The sequence below is a fragment of the Nomascus leucogenys genome, chromosome 17 (genome assembly GCF_006542625.1).
Source record: "Nomascus leucogenys isolate Asia chromosome 17, Asia_NLE_v1, whole genome shotgun sequence".
Taxonomy (NCBI): Eukaryota; Metazoa; Chordata; class Mammalia; order Primates; family Hylobatidae; genus Nomascus; species Nomascus leucogenys.
This window is the reverse complement of record NC_044397.1, coordinates 15,428,126-15,450,986: the sequence shown is the minus strand read 5'-3', so window position 1 is coordinate 15,450,986 and position 22,861 is coordinate 15,428,126. Positions and strand designations below refer to the sequence as shown.

General features: G+C 35.0%; 1 protein-coding gene across 2 annotated transcripts in view; it reads right to left on the bottom strand.

Moving 5' to 3' along the window:
* The window catches only part of KCNH7 (potassium voltage-gated channel subfamily H member 7), a 465,696-nt gene that overhangs the window by 31,393 nt on the left and 411,442 nt on the right, over positions 1-22,861 (bottom strand). For both annotated transcript variants that reach the window (XM_030797574.1, XM_030797575.1), the window contains exon 9: positions 21,309-21,508. In XM_030797574.1, the coding sequence (XP_030653434.1) occupies positions 21,309-21,508 (200 nt within the window). The remainder of the gene's footprint in view (positions 1-21,308; positions 21,509-22,861) is intronic.

Below are 22,861 nucleotides of genomic sequence, written 5' to 3'. Positions count from 1 at the left end.
TGTGTATAGGATCACTGTGTAATGCAAGTGGTCAGACTGATATATTATAAAGAGGACCAATAAGATACCTGAAGCATAATAGTCATGATTTTCTGCTCTTGTTTTCTTCACTGTATGGAATCACTCACAGAAATGAACAGGGAGCATTTTAGATGAAAATTGATAGAACTGAATTCTGGTCATGGATTTGCCACAGGTTGACTCTTGTACAAGTCACTTCACCAATCTGTTTCTGTACCGTAGAATGAGAATCTTTGCAATATTGAATTTAGCCATAATTTCAATAAGCTACTCATAAATAGTGTGCCAATTGTTAGACACAGCTCATCCAGCTCAGTGCTGCTACAGCAACTCAGGTTTTCATCCTGAAGAGTGTGTATTTCCTTGCTCAGGTCCAAACAAAATATGCCTCCCTTTGATAAGAGTTTCTGGGCACTCATCTGTAATCTCTCCCCTTAACTGTAACTGTTGGGCTTGGTCGACATGACTGGACTCCTTCCAGGTTCCCTGCTTGATGGAAGACCTCTCCTACATGATAACTTGCCTAGTCTGTGCCTGTTTCTGCCTCTGGGTGCTGGAGGCCCTTCCTACTCTTTGTTGGAATCTTATATCAACTCAGCTTTTCACATGGAAGCAATTGTCTGGGTCACTGATCCCTTCTACCATTTAAACCACTTCATTGGACTCTTTGGCAAGTGATGCCAAACTGGAGTTGAACTAAATTTGGACACAGCATTCTAAAATGCTGGTCATTTTGCTTGGGGGCCAGCGTTTTAGAGTGTTGTGGCCAAATTTAGTTCAACTCCAGTTTGGAGGTTGTATAGAATAAAAATACCCTGGTTTACACAGGCCTCTGCATATGAATTACTTCTCCTCCCTGAAGCCCACTGCTGTGGTCTCTGAATAATTCTGAGTAACCCCATGCAGAAAAAGATGTATAAAGCATTACACCAAATAACAAAACAAATATATTCATCTGTCTTTTAAGATTCACCTGTAATAAGGTACATAAAGGCATTTTAGATTTCACATGAGGAAGATATTGCTATGATTATAGTAGTTAGCATAAGAATACTGAGCTACTGAGCCTGTAGCTGCATTTCTTGCATTTTCCCTTAAGTATCCTTAAGTAAAACTTGGTATAGAAGAAAAATTGCGTGTGTGTGTGTGTGTGTGTGTGTATGTCTGTGTGTGTGCACGCACACATACATACATGTGTATTCACACATGCTTTGAGTTGGAAGAGAGAGAAGAGATAGAGATGAGATTCTCCATTTCCCTGAATGTGTTATATGAGCTATGGAATCAGACAGGCTTGATCCGAAGTTCTAGCTCCATCATTTACTAGTTTGGCTTTGGTCAAATTACTTAACTTCTCTGAAAATCAGTTTCTTTTTTTGGGAAAATTAAATTAATAACATGTGTTTCACAGAGTTGTGGCCACAATTTAAATAAGAATGTGTGTAAACCCTTTGATTCACAAAAGATTTTTAATAGACAGTGTACTTTGGACTTCCTCTGTTTTTTGGTCCAAATTTATTGTTCCTGAAAAATTAGTATAATCTTTTTAGTTAGGAATAGAAAGCCAAAAATCTATTGTGTTTTTTCTTTGGTCTGCCTGATAGGGTATTCTCCACTAAGTTTTGTGTTCTATTGCCTCAGCAGAGTTTAAATGTTTTGTGCATTATTGCATCACCACTTTAAGCATTATTTTTCCTTGCATCTCGCTATAATTCTTGTTTCCTGTTTCTGGCTTATTATATGTCCTGCAGTATTTGCACTTAGGTTGTCACTGTGAGTAGCCCTAAATCCCTTTTGAAATTAGGCAGTTACTAAAATCAAGGTACAGATATGTCATCGGAATTCCAATAGTTTTAGAATCACCCACAGAGCTTTAAGGATGCTTCAGAAAGTTTTTTCTCATTAACTGTCCTCTGCCCCCGACATTCATTCTATTGGAAGTGACACCCATTGGAAAGGATAACGTCAAGTTGGAGGTGCCATAGAGCTGCTGTTGTTACATGGAGAAGATACACAGATGTTGGCATTAACTTGCCTAGGTTAAGGACTTCTCAGATGATGTTAGCCCTTAACAGATTTTCTTAATTTTCTTAAGTCAGTCACATAGATCACTGAAGTAAACTCAATAAAATTAAGTCAGTTGTTGAATGTCTTATTAGTTCTATAGTTTTAATGTCCCAAATAAGTTAGCAGCTCTAGGATCTGGGTTCTGTGTAAGTAAAGGGACTTCAAAAGGGAGAGTTAAGAGTGGGAGATATAGTGGAATAGAGGTAGAAGTACATTGAAAAAAGTCTGAAATAAGAGGTAGGCTTAAGAAGATATTTATCCAGGGCACCCCTTTTCATTGGCCTCAGCTATATTGCCTTCTTGGCTTCCTGTTCATAGCACTTTTTTGTTTGTTTGTTTTTGGGGTTGGTTCCCTTGCTAAACTCTCTGACGTAGGACCTCCTCATTTATGACTCAGATACTGGCATTTTACCAGTCCTGGCAGATCTGGCTACAAAGAGCTGCTGTGTCAAGTGCACAAGTACAAACCAGGACGCATGCTGATTTGGTGATCGTTATATCTATTTCCACTATACTATACACAGCTTTGATTTGATTGTCCAGCCTTGAAGCTTTGAAGGTACATATCACCTTCCACTGTGTTTTTGAAGCCATGGTTTTATTGAGGCAATCTAATTTTAAAGACCAAGAAACACCACCCAGAATCAGTTTCATGGTCTGCAGCTTGAAACAGAAGTCATCATTCTTTTAGCAAATGCTTATTAAGTAACTGCTAGATATGGTTTGGATATTTGTCCCACCCATCTCATGTTGAAATATTATCCATAATGTCAGAGACGAAGCCTGCTGTGAGGTGTTTGGTCATGGGGGTGGAGTCCTCATGGTTTGGTGCTGTCTTCATGATAGCAAGTGAGCTCTCATGAAATCTGGTTGTTTAAAAGTGTGCAGCATCTCCCTCCACTCTCTCTCTTGCTCCTGCTCCTGCCATGTGACATATCTGCTCCCTTTTCACCTTCTGCCATGACCGTAAGTTCCTGAGGCCTCTGTAGGAGCCGAGCAGATGCTAGCACCATGCTTCTACAGCCTGTAGAACCATAAGCCAGTTAAACTTCTTTTCTTTATAAATTACCCAGTCTCAGGTATTTCTTCATAGTGATGCAAGAACAGCTGAATACACTGCTATATGCTAGTCACTATGCTAAGCAGGGGAGCACAACAATGAATTAAACATATCTGAAAATATATCTGGACTTAAAGCCTTTGTCTAAATGCCCAAATTAAAACAAAAAATTACAGGGATAACCTGAATTTCCCACACTCTACTTTCATGTCAGATTTGGACATTTATATTGTACATTTATAATACTAATGATTGTTCAAAGAAATTCTCAAAGTAAGAATTAATTTAAGGCAAATAAAAAGCTAATTTCATTTTTCAAATACTGGCTTGTATGGGGAAAGATTTTAAAAATTTCAAGTTCCAGAAAATTTTTTCAAGGCTGCTACAGATCCTTTATCTTTATTATGATATAAGGTCACTGGAATATTTTATAAATGTATTAACTTCCCTTTGCTTGAATTTATATGAATACAACTCTTTGGGACTTTCAAAATCACTTTGTGACTTACAAATGAGAATTTGTTCTTTTAAGTGAATATGAAATGCTTTCTGCGATTGTTAAATCAATCCTATAGTTAAGTACTTGAGGACTCCAAATTTAAAGACATTTAAACACAAATAACCCAACAACAACAAAACAAAATAGCATTATTAAATCAGAGTAAAACTCATAAAAGATATCACACAAAACAAAGAGAGAGCAAAAAATGACAAAACACTCTTATGGTGGTCATACTTTCTCGATTCTGTTTGGATAAGTGTCAATAATTGAGCCGGTTCCTTTTTTTTTTAAATGCCAAAGTAAGTCTCTCCAGGCTCCTTCCATAGGATTGTAAACTCCTGCATTTACTTTCTGAAAAGAATCAAAATGTATTCTCTAATAGATACCCCATATCCAGATAGTATGAGAAGGTTTATCTATGTTGTAATGAATGGTTTTTGATTTATTTCACTTAATATAGTTGCAGAGGGGAGCATTCCCAAAGGCAGGCTGAATAAGGTACCTTTAGGAAGTCTGAGTGTGGCAAATGACTCTTCTAAATAGCACATTAATCATATGGATGACCTTGGCGGCTGTGATAACTGACATTAGAAAATTTTCTAGGGAAATTCTCTGGGTCATTAAATATACTTAAATCTTGACAAATTAGGATTAATTAAAACACAAATTAACACTCCCTATGAAACACTAAACCTCAAGCATGATTATCAAATAGATGAGTAATATATTAAAAACTAAAATCTCTGTCCTAGCGTACAGCTTTAATATTTTATAGCCTTTCCTGATTCTGGTAAAATTATTGTTTTCAATGTGAGCATTCAGCTTCTAAAAAATCTTTAGCACTTGTAAGATACTAAACCCTGCTTTTTGTTGTTTGTAAAAGCTAATGTCCCAACTTAATGGATTCTGTAATTTCTAGGTCAATTAAGATCATTTTATTCCTATGGGTTAGCCATTGAGAAATAGGAAACATACATATTTCTTGTTTGGCAATTACATGTTTAATATTCCATTTTAACCACTGATCATGATAGGTGAATTCTTATAGTTGTTTTAATCTTACAAATATGTATTGCCTAGTTTGAAGCCCAAATTGTTTCATCATCTAATTTCTTATTTTACTTTCATGTGGCTGAAGAAAAAATAAGGAAAGATTTTCTTGTATAAACATCACATAAGGCCAGATTGTTGTCAAAGCAGAGCATTATGGAATCCACAACTGTGGGAATATTTATCAGCATTGAGAGAATAAGCTAATTTTCTTCATGTAACTTTTCAACATTTGGCATATGATTTATATCCCTTAGGGAAAAAATATGGGCAGAATACAAACCTGTCACACATGGACAGAGATGACAATGTTGTAAATCCCGAACCAGTTTTGATAGTGTAGAGTCCTTGAAAAATGAAACAGAATTATCCTTCCTAACTCCAGTTAACAGTATAACTATGAGATGCTGTGCTGCTTTTGGAAGGAAACTTAAACTTTATCCCGATCCAAATTAAGTCAGGGCCAAGGATGGGTAGAAGTGTGGGTGATGATGTGTAGGCAGAGGGGATTTATTGCTTTCATACACATGTCCTTGTTACCCAGTCTCTGGAGCCCTTGTGTTAATTCCTCAGAAGGCTGACTTAAAAAGGGTGCCTCCGGATTTCTAAAATGAGGTCTCAGGGGAAAACTTGGAACCCATTAGGGTTTCTAAGGGCAACAGGGGGGATCTGCATCCTGAGGAGCAGTTTCAGGACCTCTCCCCTTTGCCCCTGCTCAATTATTTGAGAGAGGTAGTGGGGAAGGCATGAACAGAATATAACCATAGTGGATTCTGTTGGATGCTCTACAAATAGTTCTTCCCAAATTGATTGATTGTAAATGACCTTAGCTTGCCTACACAATAAGGAAAAAGGAAGTACAGTCTACCAGGTGATGAAAAGAATAATTTAAAAACCAACATGTACTTAAAATACCATCTCGAGCTTGAATCAAGTTTTATAGTTTCGGAAACATTTATCATGTATCGTATTGTAGCATCAAATTTTTTATTGAGTTGTCAACATTATGTGAGGAATATACATCAGCAATCACCCCAGTTTTCAAATTTGAAAGCAGAGGCAATGCATTAGGAATTTTATTTGTAGAAGAACAAAGGCTCCAAACTTACTCCAGGGCTTCTTCAACCATTTTGACTTGCCATTGCTGTCCATCAAATTGGATTTCGAAAGTTGCCAACAGAATAGTTAGACATAAAATATTTCCCATTCATCTAATTTTTTGGTTTTATAGAAAAGTAATAAAGGATAGAAATCTAGCACAGATGATCTTTTCATTTTTTACCAGTTGGGTATTTGTTTCTCAGGAATTTTAAGACTGGACAACAATTGTTTTTGAGGGATAGCAGATGGCTGTATTAGTAGTTATCCAACTTTTTGTAAAATATTGGAAGCTTTCAAAATAGCGGAAGTTCTCTTCCTCTACCTAACAAATTCCCCTCCTATAAAATGTATTGACTGTTAACTTGGCACTCTGAATGTTCCAAATACCAATGTATCTACGTACATTTTTGCTACTAACACTCGAGTCACAAAACAGCTGTGTGTGTTCCAAATCTATTTGTGCCAGCTGAACTTGTTAGTGGAATTACATCATTCAATCATATCATATAAAAGAATAAAATTTTGTGTAAAGAAGGAAAGCACTGTCTAACCCTGCCTATCCCAACTATGAAAATAAAGATGAATGCTTCAGAAATCTTTTATAAACGTGGGTCATTAAGAAAAATGCAACCAGATTGCTAGATTAGGTGTGGGATCTTAAATATCTGAAAAGTAGAAATTTTATGGTCACCAAACTCTGGTTATAATCCAAGAAATAAGGAAAAACAATTAAGTGCTAAGAAATTAAGAAAAATACTCGATGATATTTTGATAAAAAAAGAAACAATTTAGAAAACAATAAAAATGATAATATTTCATTTTAATACCTGCAGAACCAAAGAAAAACTTGTATTTAAAGAAATATATATACTCAATGCCTTCATTATCAAAAATAAAGACTCAAGCAACAAAATAGTTTAATACAAATGTGAAGAATAGTAAAGTTATCAAAAAATAAGCAAGAGGGAATTAATGGAGGCAAATGCTGAAAATGAAAAGAACAGTAGCAAGCTAAGGGCTAATTCCTTGAATAAAATCAAATAGAATATACAAATCTTTCAAAGATCTGCTGAAGGAAAGAAGAGAGAGAAAAAATATGCAAGTTCAGGAATAAGAAAAGCAGATGCATGGGCTGATACAGAAAATATTAAATATTTTATAAGAGAAGCTTATGTGCAATTGTCCAACTGTGGAAGCCTAAATAACATGCATGAATTCTTGATAAAATGGAAATTATTATATTAACTAAGGAAAAAGTAGAACAAATAATTACCAAGTAGAGGAGGAGAGGTGATTAAAGATCCACTATTGAAACAACCAGATGATTTTACAACTGATTTCTTTCTAACACTTGAAGAGCATGTAACCACCAATGAATATCATTATAAAATAGATGCAAAATACTAAACAATTAACTAATCCATAATAACAACAATGTATCAAAAAATCTATAACCAGAAGTCCTATCCAGAGGAATTAGATGAGAAAGAGAAATAAAAGGCATCCAAATAATAAGTCAAACTATCTCTCTTTGCAGATGATATGATTCTGTATCTAGAAAATGCTATACACTCCACCAGAAGACTTCTAGATTTAATAAACAAATTCGGTAAACTTTCAGGATACAAAATCAATGTACAAAAATCAGTAGCATTTCTATACACCGATAACACCCAAGTTCAGAGACAAATTAAGAATGCAATCTCAGGCCGGGCGCGGTGGCTCACGCTTGTAATCCCAGCACTTTGGGAGGCCAAGGCGGGAGGATCACGAGGTCAGGAGACTGAGACCACGGTGAAACCCCGTCTCTACTAAAAATACAAAAAATTAGCCAAGCGTGGTGGCGGGCGCCTGTAGTCCCAGCTACTCGGAGAGGCTGAGGCAGGAGAATGGCGTGAACCCAGGAGGCGGAGCTTGCAGTGAGCCGAGATTGCGCCACTGCACTCCAGCCTGGGTGACATAGCGAGACTCTGTCTCAAAAAAAAAAAAAAAAAAAAAAAAAGAATGCAATCTCATTTGCAACAGCCACATAAAGAATAAAATATCTAGAAATACAGCTTTCAAGGAGGTGAAAGCTGTCTACAATAAGAATTACAAAATACTGCTGGAAGAAATGGGAAATGACATAAAAAAATTGAAAAACATTTCATGCTCATGGATAGGAAGTATAAATATTGTTAAAATGACCACACAGCCCAAAGCAATGTACAGATTCAATGCCATTCCTGTCAATGTACCAAAGTCATTTTTCACAGAATTAGAAAAAATTATTCTAAAATCATATGAAACCAGAAATACTCCTACATTGCCAAAAGAATTCGAGGCAAAAAGAACAAAGCTGGAGGCATCACACTACCCAACTTCAAACTATACTACAAGGCTACAGTAACCAAAACAATGTGGTACTGGTACAAAAACAAACATAGACTAATGGAATAGGATAGAGAAACCAGAAATAAAGCCACACACGTACAGACACCTGATTTTCAACAAAGTTGATAATAACAAACAATAAGGAAAGGATTCCTTATTCAATAAATGATGCTTGGATAACTGGCTAGCCATATGCAGAAGATTGAAACTGAACCTTTATGTTTTTCCATCAACAAAAATTAGCTCAAGATGGATTAAAGACTTAAATACAAGACCTAAAAACAATAAAAACTCTAGAAGAAAGCCTATGAAATGACATTCCAGGCCATATCATTACCAATACCTTTTCAACCTTGTCAAAAAGTTGATGACTAAATCCCCAAAAGCAATTGCAACCAAAAACACAATTGAAAAGTGGAACCTAATTAAATGAAAGAGATTCTGCACAGCAAAAGAAACTATCAACAGACTAAACAGACAACCTACAGAATGGGAGAAAATATTTGCATACTGTGCATCTGATAAAGATCCAATAACCAGAATCCATAAGGAACTTAAGCAAACCAACAAACAAAAAACAAAGAACTCCAATAAAAAGTGGGCAAAGGAGATGAACAGATACTTCTCAAAAAAAGGCATACAAGTGGCCAAGAAACATATGAAAAAATGTTTATCATCAATAATTATCAGAGAAATGCAAATCAAAACTCCAATGAGATACCATCTCACACCAGTCAGAATGGCTGTTATTAAAAAATCTGAAAACAGTAGATATTGGTGAGGTTGTGGTGAAAAGAGAACACTTGTACACTGCTGGTGGAAAATGTAAATTAGTTAAGTCACTATGGAAAGCAATGTAGAGATTTCTCAAAGAACTTAAAAGAGAACTATTCCATTCAACCCAGCAGTCCCACTGTTGGGCAAATACTCAAAGGAAATTAAATTATTCTACCAAAAGGACACATGCACTTGTATGTTTATTGCAGAACTATTCAAAGTAGCAAAGACACGAAACCAAACAATACAAGATGCCTATCAAGGTGGACTGGATAAAGAAAATGTGGTACATATATGCAATGGAATACTATGCAACCATAAAAAAGAATGAAATTATGTCCTTTGCAGCAACATGGATGCAGCTGAAAGCCATTATTCTAAACAAACTAACGCAGGAACAGGAAACCAAATATTACATGTTCTCACTTATAAGTGGCAGCTAGACATTGAATGCACATGGACATAAAGATGGGAACAATAGACATTGGGGACTGCTTGAGGAGGGAGGGTGAAAAGGAAGAGTCGTAAGAAAGGGTACCACTGGGCACTATGTTCACTACCTTGGGATCATTTGTACATCAAGCCTCAGTGACACAAAATTTACCTATGTAACAAACCTGTATAGGTACCCCCAAACCTAAAATAAAAGTGGAAGAAAGAAAAAATTTAAAAATATTTACAAAAATCTATGATCAAGTAGGATTCATTTCATGAGTGCAAGGATATTTTAGTAGTATTAGTCTTAACACTTCTTTAATTAAATCAACTATTAAGATATTTATTAAAATAATAATTTTATTATTTTTAATTAAATTTTTAAAATTAAAATCAACTTTTTTTCAAAATTATTTTGGAAATTCTAGTGAACCAAAAACACCCCAATAAGTAGTTGCTATTAAAAATAGAAAATAAATTTATCTCTTTTTGCTGCTGATATGATTGTATGCTTAGAACATCCAATATTAAATCCTCAAGAGGACCACCTACCATTCAAACAAACCAGAACAAACCAAATTAAACCAAACTATAAAGTACTATCAGAATGAGGTCAAATTGAACCAAACCAAAAAGAAGTCCTTCAGAATTTGTTAAAGAAAAATAAATTGATCCAAAACTTGGTTACAGAGTAAACAAATTAAACTGAACAAAAACAAATTCTATCAGAATTTGCTGAAGTGGCTGGATAGAAGATAAATAGTTTTATTCTTTATTATCTGTATGCAGGTAAAAATGGAAATGTTTAATATATTTTATTTGACTCACTATGCTATATAAAATTAATAAAGATATTTAACAATAAAGGTAAAACTTTTTAAGAAGAAAATGATAAAATCTTATTGAACTGGATTTTGTTTTTTAAGATATAAACCAGTGATTCTCAACCTTGTCTACGTATTAGATTTATAAAAATACTGACACAGACTTTAAGCAATTCTAATTTAACTATTATAAAATATTTCAGATGATTTTAATGTGCAGCATGGATGACAACTTAATATTTAAATACCAAAGTTATATTTAAATAAGAGTTAGAGTAGACCTACAATCTGTTTTCTATATTTCCCAAGAAATAACAGAGAAGAAAAATGGCCAGCTACTGACAAACATTAGTGACCTGCTCCTGGCAAACACAGTAAGGGCACTTATTAGTGGAATAATTCCCATTTATGGAGTATTTTTAGCAGGATGTATCTAAATAATCACCTATGACAGGCCAATCTTTCATTAACAGAACATGACTTTCTGGAAAATGTCATATAAGCTGTGTAATGTCCAGAGTATAAAATGTAACTGTTTAATGACCAAAAGAGATTCTGTTTAAGTGTCGTATAATCACATATATCATTTACAGTCCTCCTATGTTAAATCTGAGCCAGAACTCATACTGATATGGCAAGGAAGATCTCCGTGCCTGTGCTCATAATTCCTTAATCCTTGAAATTATTGGTAAATCTTGACAGTGGTTATGATTTCTCACTCTTGGGAGCCATATTTAACAATCTGATCTTTGGTTTATTTCAAAAGCCTAACATGAAGTAAGTTGTAACTGAATTTAAAAAGTCATATATTTTTTATGGAAGAATAAAGGTTCTCAAATAGCCAGGAGAAATGAGCAAAGTAAGATTAGTAAGTGTCAACCTATCTTATCAGATATTAAAATATTATATAAAGCTGCTAAACACAAACCTTTTTTTTTTTTTTTTTAGATGGAGTCTTTCTCTTGTCCCCCAGGGTGGAGTGCAATGGCATGATTTTGGCTCACTGCAACCTCCACCTCCTGGCTTCAGCACATTCTCCTGCCTCAGCCTCCCAGGCAGCTGGGATTGCAGGCACCTGCCACCACGACCAGCTAATTTTTGTATTTTTAGTACATGGGGTTTCACCATGTTGGCCAGGCTGGTCTCGAACTCCTGACCTCAGGTGATCCACCCACTTTGGCCTCCCAAAGTGCTGGAATTACAGGAGTGAGCCACTGTGCCCGGCCAAACCTTTCTTATACTACACTGAGTGGACAAATAGAGCAGCTTTTAGAGTCTAGATATGTATCCCAATTATACACAATGATGTAATGTGAAACATAGGTGTTATTTTAATTAAATGAAAAAAGAAGGGCTTATTTAATAAATTCTACCACGACTATTTTCTATTCATGTGAAGAAAATCATTTACAAAAATAGATTTCAAACAGATTGTGGAGTTTTCTTTCTAATCATATACCAAACCATATAAAAAATTTAGGAAATTACCCATATAATCCAAAAGTTTAGTAGGGCCTTTTTAAAACAGGAAAGGATCTATGAACTATATAATAAAAGTTCACCAATTAGATAATATTAAAAAAAAAACAGCAATGCTTTTGTATCCAAAATAGTCCTTAAACAAACCAACATATTGAAAAGATGTTAGGATCAAATTACAATATAAAAAGCATTAATATCTACAAAGCGTTCTTATAAAATAAAATAATATGGAAAAGATAATTGGAAATATGCAAAAAATGCTATGAATGGGCAATTCATAGAATAAAAAGCCAAATAATGTGTGTGTATGTATATATGAATGAATGAAAATGTGCTTACATTTAACAGTAGCTCAGAAAATGTCATTAGAGTAAAAACAAACTTTCACAAATCCATTAAACTGGCAAAAATTAAAAAGAACCATAACACCCAGTGCTAGTAAAGGGAAGGGGGAAAAGTACCAACATTGTTGATAGAAATGTAAATTGTTAAGCATTTTTGGAATGTAATCTTACAATACCTATTAAAATTAAAATTACATATAATCTTTAGCTCAAAAATCCCTTATCTGAGAATCTACCCATAAATATAAAAGTATAAGTAAGGGAAATATATGTAAGTGGGTTTATTGCAGTATTGTTTGAAGTGGCACGAAATTAGAAGTCAAATGAATGCCCAGCAATGAAGCCATTAATATAAGAGAAGAAACCATTAGTATAAGTGTAATATGTAGTTATATATTATTATATTACGTATTATATAGTTACAGTATATAAAATAAGCTACTATGGAATATACGTGCGATTAAAAGGAATGAATTAGTTGTATTAGCCAAGTTGGAGGTATTTTCACAAGATATTAAGGGAGAAACACGGCCTGCACATAATTAAATTTTTTTAGATTAAATTATGCAACTATATGTGTGTGTAAATATATACATATATGTCTGTATACATGCAAATATAAGTATAATTATATTAGCATATAAAAAGTTATGGAAGTTTACACACATAGGTAATAGATAATGGGATGAGTAAAGTATAAAAATTGAAGTATAAAAAAATCTTAAAAATGTTGCATTTAAAAAGTCCCTTTCATAAAAAAGTAGAGATGTTGCAATTTTATTTAAGAAAAATTTGTGTATATGAGAAGGCAAATAACTTTTTATCTAAGGAATGCAAGCCCCTTTAAATTATGAGGCCTGTAGAGGCAATGACATGTGAGAGCAGTCACGTCTTACTCCCCACCTTAAGCTAAGTAATCCACCTGCTATCCGGACTCTAGACTGAGAGTCCCACCAAGTGATAGAAATTGACCTAACAACACTATATGCTGGATACCATAAATCATGCCCTATATTTAACAAAGTATAGCTAATCACTAACCAATGCTATTTCTGTAAACCAGTGAGAGTTCCTGACAAACAACTTTTCTAATTGCGCACTCTCCTGATTTGACCTTTTTTTTAAAAAAACAGCAAAACAAAACCAAAAAACCTTTGAGCCTCTCCTTTGTTCTCTGGAGCAATTCCCAGTGTTTCCCAGCTGCAAGTCCTCAACCTTGGTCTAAATAAACTCTCTATATAAATTTTGCTTCAGTTTCTTTCTTTAGATTGACGTATCTATGAAATGTGCACCATCACAGAAGATGCTTCCCAATTTAAAAACAAATTCTTATTAGGCTATGATAAGTCTGTAAGAGAAAAAAATGTATGTATATTATATGCCACAAGTATGGTTGCAAGGTGATGTTATATTGGGGTGTTGTCTCTAAGTGAAAAGATATAAAATACTTTTTAATTACTGTAAAACAAATTATTTTACTGTTTGATAATTTACAATGATTCTATACTTTAATTTGAAAAAAGTTAGGTCTTCCTAATGTTTCCTTTAACTTTGCTTCAGTGATTGGTTAAGATTTTTTTCTCTTTAAGAATTGCCAATATAAAAGCCATAAACTTATGAGAACCAATCATTAATGTTTAATAACAATTTTTTTAAAAAATTTATAAATCTCAATTCTGTATTCTAAGATGGGTGAGAATGAAAGGAAAGGGAATAAAGCAATGTGCAGATTTAAACTTCCATTTAATGTTATTCTCATATTTAGAAAGCATGGTATATAAATGTCATGTAACCTAGTCCTTTTCTTCATTCTGACCACTGTCTACATGCTTCCACTCTGCTTTTACTCCAAGAATGTCTCCACCTACGATTACTCTAGGCCAGCCTATATATTTTTGTTTGTCTTTTAGAAGTCCGGCTTGTAAAATTTTGCACCATGTAGCTGTTTTTCTGGCATTATACTCTCCTTTGTTCTTTAGATATCTAGTCAAAGGGAATTGCTTTATTATAATACTCTGACCTCAGTGTGGTGTTGCCTGCTATTAAATATTAAGAATAGCTCATAGGCTGGGCGCAGTGGCTCACGCCTCTAATCCCACCACTTTGGGGGTCCGAGGAGGGCGGATCACAAGGTCAGGAGTTCGTATGGTGAAACCCCGTCTCTACTAAAAATACAAAAGTTAGCCGGGCATGGTGGTGGGCGCCTGTAGTACCAGCTACTGGGGAGGCTGAGACAGGAGAATCGCTTGAACCTGGGAGGTGGAAGTTGCAGTGAGCTGAGATCTTGCCATTGCACTCCAGCCTAAGCAACAGTGTGAGACTCCGTCTCTAGAAAAAAAAAAAAAAAAGAACAGCTCATAGACAAAACAGATAAAATCATAGTTAGGCTCTGGGCTAAATCCCTATCTTGGAAAACACATTTTCCTAGCACTCACACCTTGCAATTCACCGCACAGAATCAGATGATAGCTTGAGATTCACCTCTATGATCCAAATAAAATAATTTCGCCTGTGTAGAGAGTGAGTCTTTGGCTTATTTTCCCACTATGGTAGGTTTTCCTAACCACAGACATGTTTTAGCTTTGTGTGGGTTGCACAGCATACTGATCTAAGAAGATTAACAGAAGAGAGGGCAGAATGAATGACAGCATATATGGAAATGATTCAGCATAGCTCTGGAGTGTTAAAAATGCATCATCAGAGGTGATGCCCCTTACCCAACCCAATAAAGAAAGCTCTTATGAGATGGTCCCTAAGGTGAACGTAGAGTTCTGCTGGGGGTGGCTCACCTCGATAATAGGAGCCCAAGATGCAAAGTAAAGGAGATTTCTCTTTAGGTATATCTGGCATGAAACATGTAATGATTATGTATTTTTTCCATCCACACTCATCCACATGGATTGCAATATGTCTAAACTGAGAAAAACAATTAAAATATATCTAAATTTCTTGAGCTATTGCTGCTTTAAGGCTATATGATAATTTGGGCTAAGATGAACTACATCTGAATGTTTTCACTTTTAAAAAAATAATGATTATGAAATATGACATATTGAGTGGACCATTTTCATATCCATTTATAACATCAATCCCAGTCCACTGGATATGTCTTCTACTAAAGAAAATATAGGACTTTTATTTTGGAAAAAAAGTTGTGGATGCTTTGATTCCATTAGGTTTAAGAAATGCTGAGTTATTCCAGTATTTGAATGAAAAGAGACTTAAAATCATATTTCCAAAGAATCTGTTATAACTGAACTTTGATTATCTCTATTTTTTATTAATGGCTTCACCTGTGTTGATTATCAAGTGATCTGAAACTGAATTGAGTTGAATTATTCCTGTACTCCTACCAGTCCAAAGTTTTTTGAAAGACATCATACCCTTCAGCATAAGAAATTCCACTCTACAGTTCTATTAAAATAGGAACATTATTTTAAGAATTTCAAAAAACAATTTGAGACATCATTTCCACCTTCTAACTACTGTAAGAGTAACATTATTAATAAATGAAGAAACTGAAGCATCAAAGTAGGTTCACCACCTCAGTGTAATGTTTCTGTAGCCTTTTTATTATATGGAAAGCTCTAGGGCATACTGTCATTATTTTTCTTGACTTAAGATGGGCTAAAGGTCAGATCCTACCACTGAAGAACTCACTTTGCATAGAAGCAGCATCATTCCAACTGTAAATAAGTCCTCCTTGATGATGGTTGGAGACCAGGATAAAGTGACCATCATCACTTGTGCAAGATGAACATGTACCATTTGTGACCTGAAAACATTAGACTCCTCTCTTAAGCTTGACATTGTTCATGTCAGCGGGCTCCAGATGGTGTTTTCTTGTTCTTTGTGATATTTTCAAGAACTGTAGGATAAGTAACCTTGGTGTAAAATAGGGAAGGCAAGTGAACTTTGCCTTTTAAAAGCACCTGCTATTCAGGGGCTGGCTACAGTAGGTGATCATGAGTGATAAATTTGTGTGTTCATAGTAGTAGACGTCTTGCCACTGTGAAATTTTAGTACATTCCCAGTTTCTGCAGAGCCAGGCAATTCCTGTCAACTAATCTACATGCAGATGACAACATCTTTTCAAGTGCATTGTGCAAAACTATTATTTTAATTCAACTCCTAAATGGTAACTAGGTATTTATAGAAAACCAAAAGGTGTTGCCAGTCCTGTGGGTCATTATCATTTAAATGTAGGTTTTGGCCAATCTTTATGCCCCCTTTTAAATGCATGGAGGATTATCTAGATATGAGGGAATCATATTTCTGAAATTTTATTATAGCTGTATGATACACAATCAGTCTAGGTCATGGACTGTATTTATCAACTTCAGTAGACAAAAAATCATTAGAAAAAAGTAAGGGAGATGAAAGCAATACAGTGGAGGCAAGCCATGCTACTTTGCAAATTTTGCTTTTACATTTCTGATGGGGTATATTGTCACAAGGATTGTTTTCATCCGAGTTGCTGAATTGAACATAACTGAAAGAGTTCACCATTATACTTTGCTATGGTGTATCAAAACTCCACAATCTAAATATAAAGGTCTGGCCCAGAAGAAGTCTTTTAAATAAGTTTAGAGAATGAGTGTAACAAAGTTTTTGATGGAGTAGGGTTAGACAGTAGATGCAGAGATAAGCTCTGTGTTAGTAGTGAGGCTACTCTGACATATCATAGAGAAACTAAAAGAGTTGTGAAGGTAAAGAAAGTCAAATTTTCATTAAAATGTTCCTTGGAAATCACATCAGCCCCAAGCAATATAAATTTATATTAAACAGCATATCATTCTTTATTATTCTCTGTTCCACTTTTAACTGGCTTTGTTCATAGGGTCCATTACAGGTCTATGTTGTGTCACTCAGCATCTCACTATGATCCTAAGATTTTTTTAGCCTATTAAGCTAACTCAATTAAAAGCTCCAAAAGCTCTCCCTGTCTTGAGCTACACTTCTATCTTGCACTTCCTCCTTTCTCAGGATTCATCTAGTCTCTGCTTGACCTAGGAAACTGAACAATGCAATGGAAGTGCTATCAAGTTTCCTTCTAAACCTGCAAGCTAATACCTTCACCCTTTCTCTTTTCTTTCCTGCCTGCTTTTAAGAAAAACTTACGTATCCCCTATCCACCCAGCTGAGAGTTTATACCTCTTCCTAGGCCCTTATTCCAACTACTTTCTATGTCTGTCTCTCAAAATTTCCTCCATTAATGCCCCAGGCTAAAAAAAAAAGAGCTATTCCCTTTTCTTACTAAAATAAATGAAAACTGTTTCTGGATTTCCTGAGTTGGGGGAACGGCAGCAAATAGGTTAGAATTGCCATCCTCAAGCAGAAAAGCTCCCATAATAATGTTTTTGCACATTTAGCATATTTGAGTTCTAGTGCTTTAAAAATATTGGAAAACAACAAGTTTAATGAAGTTGCAGAGAGGTTAAGTGACTTGTCCAAGAGTAGTGGCAGACTGAGAGTTAGTTTTTAGGTCTTCTGAATCCCTATTCTGCGTTTTTTATATTATTTGGCCATTATTTGGTGGGGGAGGAGGTGCTATTTTCAGGTAAGGAGTAAATTCTCCATTAAATGCTCATACAGGTATTTCTTCCATGCAATTATAATATTAAATTTAGGAGTAGCCTCTGCCCTAAATAGTTTATTTCTCTTCATACAGAAAAGATATATGGACCATGGTCATTGGAGTCCTTCTTCATTCAAGCCAGGCTCCTGTGTGTGATGTGAGGCCATTTGATTCTACACTGACATAAAAGATGATTTTCATTACTGTGGTAGTGTTGTAACTAAAACAGTGTTAGGTAACCTCAGAAAGTTTCAGACTAGATCAGAAGACAGCTTTGATTTGGAGAAATTCATTGAGATGCTATCAGTCCTACTCTGAAAAAAATATCTCTTCACTCCTAACTAAAAATGTTGGAGGTAAAGGGAAGAGAGTTTTCCAGAATTAACTTCTGCACATCTTTCAGATGATTTTTACTATTCCTAATATGAGATCACACTCAAATGATCTAGGCCAGGCATGGTGGCTTTCGCCTGTAATCCCAGCACTTTGGGAGGCCAAGGTGGCAGATCACTTGAGATCAGGAGTTCGAGACCATCCTGGCCAACATGGTGAAAGCCTATCTCTACTAAAAATACAAAAATTAGCCAGGCGTGGTGGCATCTGCCTGTAATCCCAGCTACTCAGGAGGCTGAGGCAGGAGAATTGCTTGAACCCAGGAGGTGGAAGTTGCAGTGAGCCTAGATGGCACTGCTGCACTCTAGCCTGGGAAATAGAGCAAGACTCCATCTCAAAAACAAAAACAAAAACAAAACAAAACAAAACACCATGATTCTTTCACTGGCTTCATTATTCTGGCCCATTTCCTTTTGTACTCTGAACCATTTGGCTCAATTAAAAGGGAGTCCATACTTGTTCCCACAGTGCTTTAAGTTTTGAAACATTCTGGCAATAGCTTTAACACAAAAAGCAAAAGATGTAGGGATTAAAGGACAGGGCCACACTTTTTAGGTCAATTATTTCTTATTTTTTGTGGTCTATCAAACAATCAAATGGTTTCATTCATAAAAATAATTTTAGGTCAATTAATACAGTGTGATTGAATATCTTGTACTTCATTTGGACATGGTCGAACAGTGAAAATGACCTGAAATGTTTCGTGAGAAATTATATTTAAGGTTATATGTAAAATAATCATGGAATGCTGATTCAAAATACAAGTTTAATGTGCTTTTATGTGTGACAATACATAAATTTGAATGATTTTAAACTGCGATTAAATTACAATTTAGTTGACAATACATAGGGATTTTAAGTGTGGTTTTGGAGGTAAAAAAAAAATCCATTTTGATTTTTTTTTTAACTCTCAATAGTCTAAGGCTACAGTTACTTTTTCTCTAATCAACTTTGTTTCATAAGTAGTGCTTAACAAGCAAGCATCTTCCATTTGCTGAGTGTTCAGAGTTATCTTGCAGTTCGCTTACTCACTTTGCAGTCACAAAATGAGAAATGTAGACACTGTACACAAACAAGAAGTCCGTGCAAAGTCAAGCTCTCAAAACCACATGCAAGACTCAGCGGCACATGGTTTAGAGCTCACACACTCCAGGACGATGTAATACAGGCATGCAGATGAGAGGAAAGAAAAGCGCCTACATCATGAAAATAGAAGATAATGAAAGAGAATGACATTTTATTTATGACAATTATCTAATGCAAACCGTATACCCATAGCCTTTACCAGAGTCAGGATAGGGGCAGAGAAGTGAATTTTTATGGGGACTGGGAAATTGTATATAAATATTGTTAGAGGTCAAGTTGTTGTTAAAGTTAAGGATTTCTAGTCTGTACTTGGCCTCTTCCAGGTTGTCTTCCCCGTTTCTTGCTTTGTATTTCCTCAGCTACGTCATGCAAAAAAGATCAGAACTAACATTGGAAATCATTTAGCAAGCTCTAAACCTGACAGATAACAAGGGTGTTCTCCACAATTTACACGAGAATTAAATTGGATATAAATACCTCCTGTTCTTACCGGTGGGTGTTGTGATTCCATTTATTAAGGTGTGAAGCAGACAGGAAAGAGATAAATCTTTCATAAGTACATTGTAAATAGGCAAGTGGTATATAAACCATATTCATAGGTAATAGAGTCAAACAATGAAAGGTAAATAGTTGTCACAAAATAGACTTTATCACAAAAAATGGTCACAAAACTAGAGTTACATGGAGGGGGGTAAAATAATTGTTTTGCTACTGTTTTTGAAATAATCTGGCAGTATGGAACAACAAAAAATGAGTGACGTGTTTTGATTAAAAATTCTTGACACTGCTTCAGCCAACCCAGCAGCAGAGAGTCCCCAAAAGATTTTGAATGCTGATACCTTTGTTAAACAATAACAGTGATGGAAATATAGAAAAGTGATCAGTATGTAGGTGCTCTTTCTTGTGAGATTAAAGTATTCCTTTGGGGGATCAATTTACAAATGAATTTTTCACAAGGAACTTTGGAATGATTAGAAATGACTCATGGAGTTTTGTGTGAAAAGTGCTCATTTGATTAGCTCTTCAAATTAATATTTTTGTCATGGCATGTCCTTCTCAATCAAATACTTCACACACATTTATGATAAACTTGTACATATATAAATATTACTTTCAAATTGGGCAATATTTGCAGTGCTTTCTGCACCATTCCTGCTAATTTTGAACCCTTCTTTCACATTAGAATATTACTGGTCAAGCAGAAGGTACCAATTTAAATTGTACAGGCTCACTTACACAAAAGCTGTTTCATGCAATTGACATAATTAAATGTGAGTGCTTTTATTTTCTGAGAAATTCTTAGAAACAGGGTCCTTGCCCAGTGGAGGAGTAGCCATATGGGAAGCCACCATATTTTTATTCTTTTTTTTTTCTGGTGCTCTATGATACGTCATAGAATTTGGATTTGTTGTATAATTTATTTAGCAATCAGCCTTTATAGCCAAATTGCAAGGTAAAAGAATGTGGGCAATTCTCCTAATAATAAAAAGAGGTCTTTGGACCACATTAATATTATTAATAGTGTTGATTTTTGAGCAGTGATACAGGAAGGGAGGTTATGACAGGTGATTGTTGATGTTGAATTTGCTTAAAAGGTAAGGAAAAATATGAAGGGATCCATATTTCCCCTTGAAAGGAAAGACGCATTAAACCAGGTATGGTAAAAGGGCACAGAGTAGGTTGTTTAAAATATAGAAAAAAATATTCTTAAAAGTGTGAAACTTGCTATCATAAAATGCTTATGTATACTTAAGCTCCCTGACCTCTCCTATAAGTTTTCAATTTCCTGTCTTTTAAAGTGTGTTAACCTGGGATCTGTGTTTGGGGGCATCATAATTATTACCGTTTACTTGCCAAATGTTATTGCAACTGGATCCAACTATTTTTGGGGGGGTGTTGGCAATGAGGCCATGCAGTAAAAACCCAAGTCCCAGCTAAAGCAATGCTCTCTCTCACCAGAAGTGGGAACTCTACTACACACAGTTATATCAGTTTGCATCATGTTATAATGCCTTTGCCACACAGTATAACTAGATATAGCACCATGCAATGCCATGAATTGAGTATGAGAGACTACCTCCAGGGGAGAAAATACACATCTGAGAGAAGAAAACAAAAGCAAGGGGTTCAAAGCTGGTGATTCTGGCTTTTACTCCATTTTGGCTATCACTATAATGCCTGCGGCACTTTCATTTTGGAAAACAGACATACATACCATGTTCATGTCAATGCCATTGGTGTAAGTCCATGCGTGCTGGAAATATTCTTCAAGACGTTGCCTCAGAGGGTTGGGGATTTGGTGAAAGCGAATGAACTCTTTTACTCGCAGCATCTGCATGTGGTACCTGGCAGTTCCCGAGTATAGTCTTTGGATAATTGCAGATACATTCCCAAAAATGCTTGCATACATTAGTGCTGGATTGGATAAAAAACAAAGTTATCGGGGAAACTGCACACAGGTGTGTTATATATTGTTAGAGTATCAAGCATGTGGATTTTGATTATCTCAATCTAGTGAGGATTTACTATTGGATCACGGGGAAAAAAAGAAGTTAAACTAAAACTGCTTTACATTTCATAATTTTAGTGGTAAAGCTGGAGAGGGAAAGTATCCAAATTCATCATGGATTCTAAATGAACGTGAAAACTCAGATTGTTTATAATATCAGCTGGGAGCATTGACTAGGGAGAAAATGCATTTGAAATAAACCCTTTCACTTGAAAAAGAAGGCATGTCATGGCTCACCATAAATACATTTTCTTGAAAAAAATATGAGGCAAAAACATCTTTTAGGGATTTAAAAACCCTTTTTGAATTGGAGTTAACATATTAGTTTTAAATTGTAACTTATTTCTGCCTTTCAGCCTCAAATCTAACGTTGTAGAATAAAAATCTATTATTAAATTTGAGATTATTTTGAATACATTAGGTTTGTTAAGGGATAACAAATTCTTTTAAGAAACCCAGTTTCCTTACAGTGTTAATTTGTATACAGTTTTTATCCTATTCCAATTCATTTTCATAGTATTTTTGCATAAGAAACATATCTCTGGCTTAGAAAATTCACATAGCTTTATTTTTATAGGGAAAAAATAGAACACATTTTTGTTCTTTCATCTATGGGAAGAAACCACTATGAGATCCCTTGCTTCATAATCAGCATTTAGGTAGAATATCTGTATTGGTGCTTCTTACACTAAATCTTCATGATTTAAAATAAGCTCTTTAAGAACTTTCTCTTTTTCATATTTGTATTCATTTCTAATAATTCTAAAAACAAATGCCATTCTCTGTACAGAAAGTCACATCACGGCATATAATCTGAATATTGATCTTTGGGCATCTGTCAGAAACTGAGAGATACGGTAACATATGTTTAAGTCACTGGAATAGCTATATACCAGGGTGGGGAAAGCAGCAACAAGAATTTGAAGTGTTTAATTAAAGTAAATTCAAACAACACATTTTTTTCCTCAAACAAATTTTATAAACAATTGCTTCTATAATCCACTTAATCATTTTCAAATTAGGCTTTGGCCAGATTCTGGCCATGTTTTAAACTAATATGTTTTCCTGGGCACTTGCTTGCTTTTCCACCTTACCTTGTTTGCTTATCTTATCATGCTTGGTTATCAAGATCCTTATGTACCTTAGATACCCCAAGTAAGAGAAAGTCCCAGGGAAAGCAGTGACCCCTTGTTTTTATCTATTTAAGGGGATGAAAGTTGGGGAGATGTGGTGGTTAATTTTATATCAACTTGACTGGG